Source organism: Triticum aestivum, chromosome 5D (genome assembly GCF_018294505.1).
Source record: "Triticum aestivum cultivar Chinese Spring chromosome 5D, IWGSC CS RefSeq v2.1, whole genome shotgun sequence".
NCBI lineage: Eukaryota > Viridiplantae > Streptophyta > Magnoliopsida > Poales > Poaceae > Triticum > Triticum aestivum.
This window is the reverse complement of record NC_057808.1, coordinates 230,482,661-230,487,278: the sequence shown is the minus strand read 5'-3', so window position 1 is coordinate 230,487,278 and position 4,618 is coordinate 230,482,661. Positions and strand designations below refer to the sequence as shown.

The 4,618-nt window shown below is 36.4% G+C and overlaps 1 protein-coding gene across 1 annotated transcript; it reads right to left on the bottom strand.

Annotated features, from left to right (window-relative positions):
• Positions 1–1,928: 1,928 nt before the first annotated feature.
• Positions 1,929–4,412, bottom strand: LOC123124574 (uncharacterized). The gene is made up of 6 exons (XM_044545159.1): positions 4,269–4,412; positions 4,106–4,192; positions 3,519–3,701; positions 2,873–3,088; positions 2,636–2,776; positions 1,929–2,306 (listed from the first exon to the last, which is right to left on the bottom strand). The coding sequence occupies exons 1-6, from the start codon at positions 4,410–4,412 to the stop codon at positions 1,929–1,931; spliced, it is 1,149 nt and encodes a 382-aa protein (XP_044401094.1).
• Positions 4,413–4,618: the final 206 nt, after the last annotated feature.

Below are 4,618 nucleotides of genomic sequence, written 5' to 3'. Positions count from 1 at the left end.
TTAACGGGCTTTCCGAGGGCTGGCCCGCTATCTTTTGACCAAGTCAAACGGGCCAGCCTTTTGACCTAAATGGGCCACTATTGTGCTGAGCCACGTATCAACGTATCATAGGCGCGTCCCGTCCATTCGCTGGATGACATCTATCCCAACGCAGAGTTGACATGTGGTTCTTTCGGCCAATGAGAATTTTACACATGAAAACCGCCATTGGTCATTGCCGTTAATGGGTTATCAGATCCAAAATGAGACCCAATAGCTTAACGACGACCCGTTACGATGGATGCCACGTGTCGGTTACCCTTGACGAAAACACTTCCATGACACGCCATTTATCATCATAGAAGTGGTCACTTCCGTGATGACAATTTCAGTATTGTCATGGAACACTTCTACGACAACACATGTATGACTATCTTGATTCTTTCATAAAATCATCATGGATGTACATGCATGACAGAAAACGTGACCTACTGTGACAAACACGTATCATCACAGAAGTGTTTATTTTGTAATGTTATCACAATTGACTTGTGATGGTAGCATCTCAAAGTATAACAAACAAGTTGGATCATTTCAATATGATCGTTCTTCGAACATCATATTCTGAAAGTTGTTTTGGTACTATCGTTACACTTAATGGTATCCCAAGATCCGGAAAACATGATCACAAACAACACTTGAGTTAGTCTTAGAGGCAAGACTATGAATGAGGTTTTACCGTTTATCATTCCATACGCGCATATGAGTTCTCCACTGAATCACATATTCCAGGATCATAGAAGTTATAGCGTAGAATATAAACTCTTAATTGTAAACATAGAAATATAATAGTATAATATTATTGCTTCTAGGGAATATTTCCAACACGATACTCTTACTTCAATGAAGATACAACTAAATCGTGTGACTTGTAGGTCATCAGGGGCGCGATGGACACCGGGCGGTCCACCCATCATGGACCTTCCAGCCGTGTCGCCTAGGTCCTTGCCGTCCAGGGAGATCAGATGGCACGGAGCTGCCCGAGAGGCTCCCGACACATGCCACCCGTCAATGGACGGCCGGAAGGCGCTCTTCGCTCTCGATGAGCCCAGGAAGGCGGGTACTCCGACATCCTTTATAGAAGTAATACCATCCAACATTCACACGTTGACCCGATTCCCATCCTCGATGACTTAATCACCATGCAATATGTTGTCGAGTGCATCTACATACCTAACAACTTCACCTCGTAGACAAGCTAATTGAATGCACATGCATGGAATAATGAAAATAAATAAAGGAAAACCGATCAATGATTGTTCTAGGTCAGAAATGTGTGTCCAACGTGATGACATGAGTTTTATTCATAGAGGGAAATGTAAAATCTCTCCCCACTCATTTCCTTCTCGGTAGTTTTTGCATGTCCTTAACACCATGTCATTGCCAGAAGACAAAGCTACATTTCCCCCTTCATCTCCTTCAACCCTGTCTCCACTCTCTTCGTCCACCATTGGTCTAGGAATTATCATTGCTTTAGAAGTTCATCATGTATTCTTACCATCACTTGGGAACCTTTTTAAACTTTTAGGAAATGTATGAAATTGTCCTCACGTACCGTGAAAGATGAGACACACGAATAAAATGGTTCTCACTTATCCCAAGAATTGACAATGTATTCAATGTCTTATCTACATAGAGTGAAGTGAACACATAGTCCAATTAACAGGTTTGTCTCTCTTATTCTTATACAGCATCAAACATAACACTTTTGAGAAGAAACACTAAAATACACGGTGTATAGCCGAGGAAATCAAACCTAACCTACACTAACTTATCCACCACTATAAATACATTCGAACATGATAAAATCACAAAATAATTTGTTCAAGTCAAAATATTAATTAGATTACGGAAACTTTATTAATAATTATACATAAATATATATATATTCAAACAAAACCACCAGGTCCACCATAGTAAGTATGCACACCATAGTGACTATATCCATAACCATGAGCCTTCGCAGTATATTTGGATAAATTGGTGGCGACAAGACCAATTTGCTTGTCATTTGGACTAACATACTTGCCTTCATTATCTACAATTTGGATATTACTCACAAACGCTGCTTTTCCAAATCCTTCTGAAGCAAAATGACCACTACCCATTTGTGGAGAGTGTGATGAGGCCGTTGGTCCTTGAACATATCCACCCCATAATGCATAATTACATTGATCCTTCATGAAATGGAAATTTTCCCTTGGCCAATATCCAATATGTATGTTTTGTGGACCATAAGCCACCCACCAATTTTTAGTCTTTGGGTCCTAAAATAAATCAAAGGTTCATGTAAATGCTTAACAAAGTTGAAATGAATAACAATTGATAAAATGTTTATGGTGAGGTGAAACTATCCTTTTAATTGTATGTCATGTTAACATGAATATAATATTAGAGATATATCTGGGAGTCTCCCCCCTATGTTAAAATATTTTGTACAATCAAAGGTTCTTAGTAATATTGTGTTATATTATGGGTTGACGACCTATAAGTTTGGTTTAAGCAAAGTCTTCAAGTTTTCATCAAAATATCATTCATGCATTTCACATGAGAAAACAAAATACAAGAATTAGCAGACATATTTACATGAGAATACCTTGAAAATAACAACATCTATGACGTATTGTGGTCCATTATAGACAGAAACTGGTTTAAATCTTCCTCCTAGACCAACACTTGAGCTTACTTGCACAAAAGCGCCACAATCATGATCAGGGCAAGTCTTTAAGCCATCAAGCTTCACATAAATGTGTATCAATGTCAATAAAAGGGTATCATTATAAGTTATTCTTAAATTAAAGAATGTGCATCCAAAGAAATAGTTATGGCTTACCCAAGCAACATGAAACCTAGCAAAGTTGTTGCCACTGTAGCTTGGATATACCCAAGAACCGGCCCCTATCCCATCTGCAACACCTACTTTTTGTACCTTACTAATTTGTATCCATGATGCACTTAGATCCTTACTATTATTCTTCACCATAGGATTATAGACATTTATTTTAGCCTGCGTCCCATATATCACATCAAAATACTCTATTCCTGCAACCTGCAAGCCCAAACAAGATATTGACTTGTTTATAATGAAAATACTAGTGCCTATTAAACATAAGAAAGATTGGCATCATATCACAACAAAATTTTGATGAACATCACTTAATGGTGCAACTAAGGTTAATATAGACGAAACACTTGGAGAAAAGTTTAATCCACTCCAATGGTAACACAAATGTCAAGTGTCAAAATGTTTAAACAAGTAATCATTTTCATTTACTTATTTGACTACCTTGGGTCATATATTTTATCTAAAGGATGAATCTAATGCGATAAAATCCTAGAATGTTGTTAGGTAATTATTGTTTTGACATGTGGTTTGCAAGGAAAAAATGGTGTGCATTCAACAACTCCAAGGTAAAGTTTACATTGTCATAATCTACCATGATAACTGAATCACCCAAAATATTATATTAAAAGCTCACCTCATGTTCATCCTGGCTAATCACTTTACCAATAGTTTCTACTCGCATGTGGACCCTTCTTTTGTTGCGTAATATTGGAATCGTTCCTGTAGGGCACTCAATCAGGGCCAATTGGGCTTGTGGGATGGCATCCATTAACGGAGATTTGGTAGAAGTACTTAGTGGGAAAGAGCTTGGTTCCATCTATTAATGAGGAAAATTTAATCAACATGTAGTTTAAGAAAAAAATGATCACAAGTGTTCATGTTTATGTGTTATAATGCACAATTAAACATATCAATAAAATTAGTTCAATTTGCATGTTGCCCTGCTTGGTGATCATACCAAAATGTTGTATATTTCTATTCTATAAAATAAATATAACATGAAGAGAAATTAAGAACACTAGATGTGTCATGAAAGCTTATTTATGAAGTATTAGTATAAAAACTGGAGTTCAAATAATTGCTACCATGGTTATATACATTATCTACCAACCTGCCACTGTCTATTTCAAATAACATACCATTCCTATACATCTATATGAACATCTACATTTTAGTTAGCGAGTACATGAATGTTATAATATATTGATTATTAAAACTTGCCTGGATCTTGTGGTCTTTGAGTAGTGGATGGCTAAAGGCTGGTTGTAGATTCACATCGATGCAGTCGTAAACATCTCTTCCGTCAACCTATTTTTGTATCTCCTAAACTTCATAGTCCAAAAAATGATTATAGATGTACAAACTAAGATGAATCTATACATACCAGAATAGTCTTATTGACTTTTTGATTTAATGGGATCGCGCTAGTATTTTTTTCTTGTGTTATACACTTTACTTCCTTTCCTCCGATGGTTAGAATAAAATATGCTAAGAGAATGGTCACACTGATAGATGGATTTTCTTTCATGGTGGAAATATGAAATGTTCAGTTTGTTAATGTGTCTACCATCATATTTATAAAGTTATGCAACTATCATGAAATGAATGGTTGTCATTCAAGAAGAGTAATAAATTGCTTTGCTGGAATGAAAGATGTCGTGGTATTAATTGCATATGATATGATAATTGACCACCTCTTGATTTTTATTACAAAAATCTTGAAGTACTAATGCC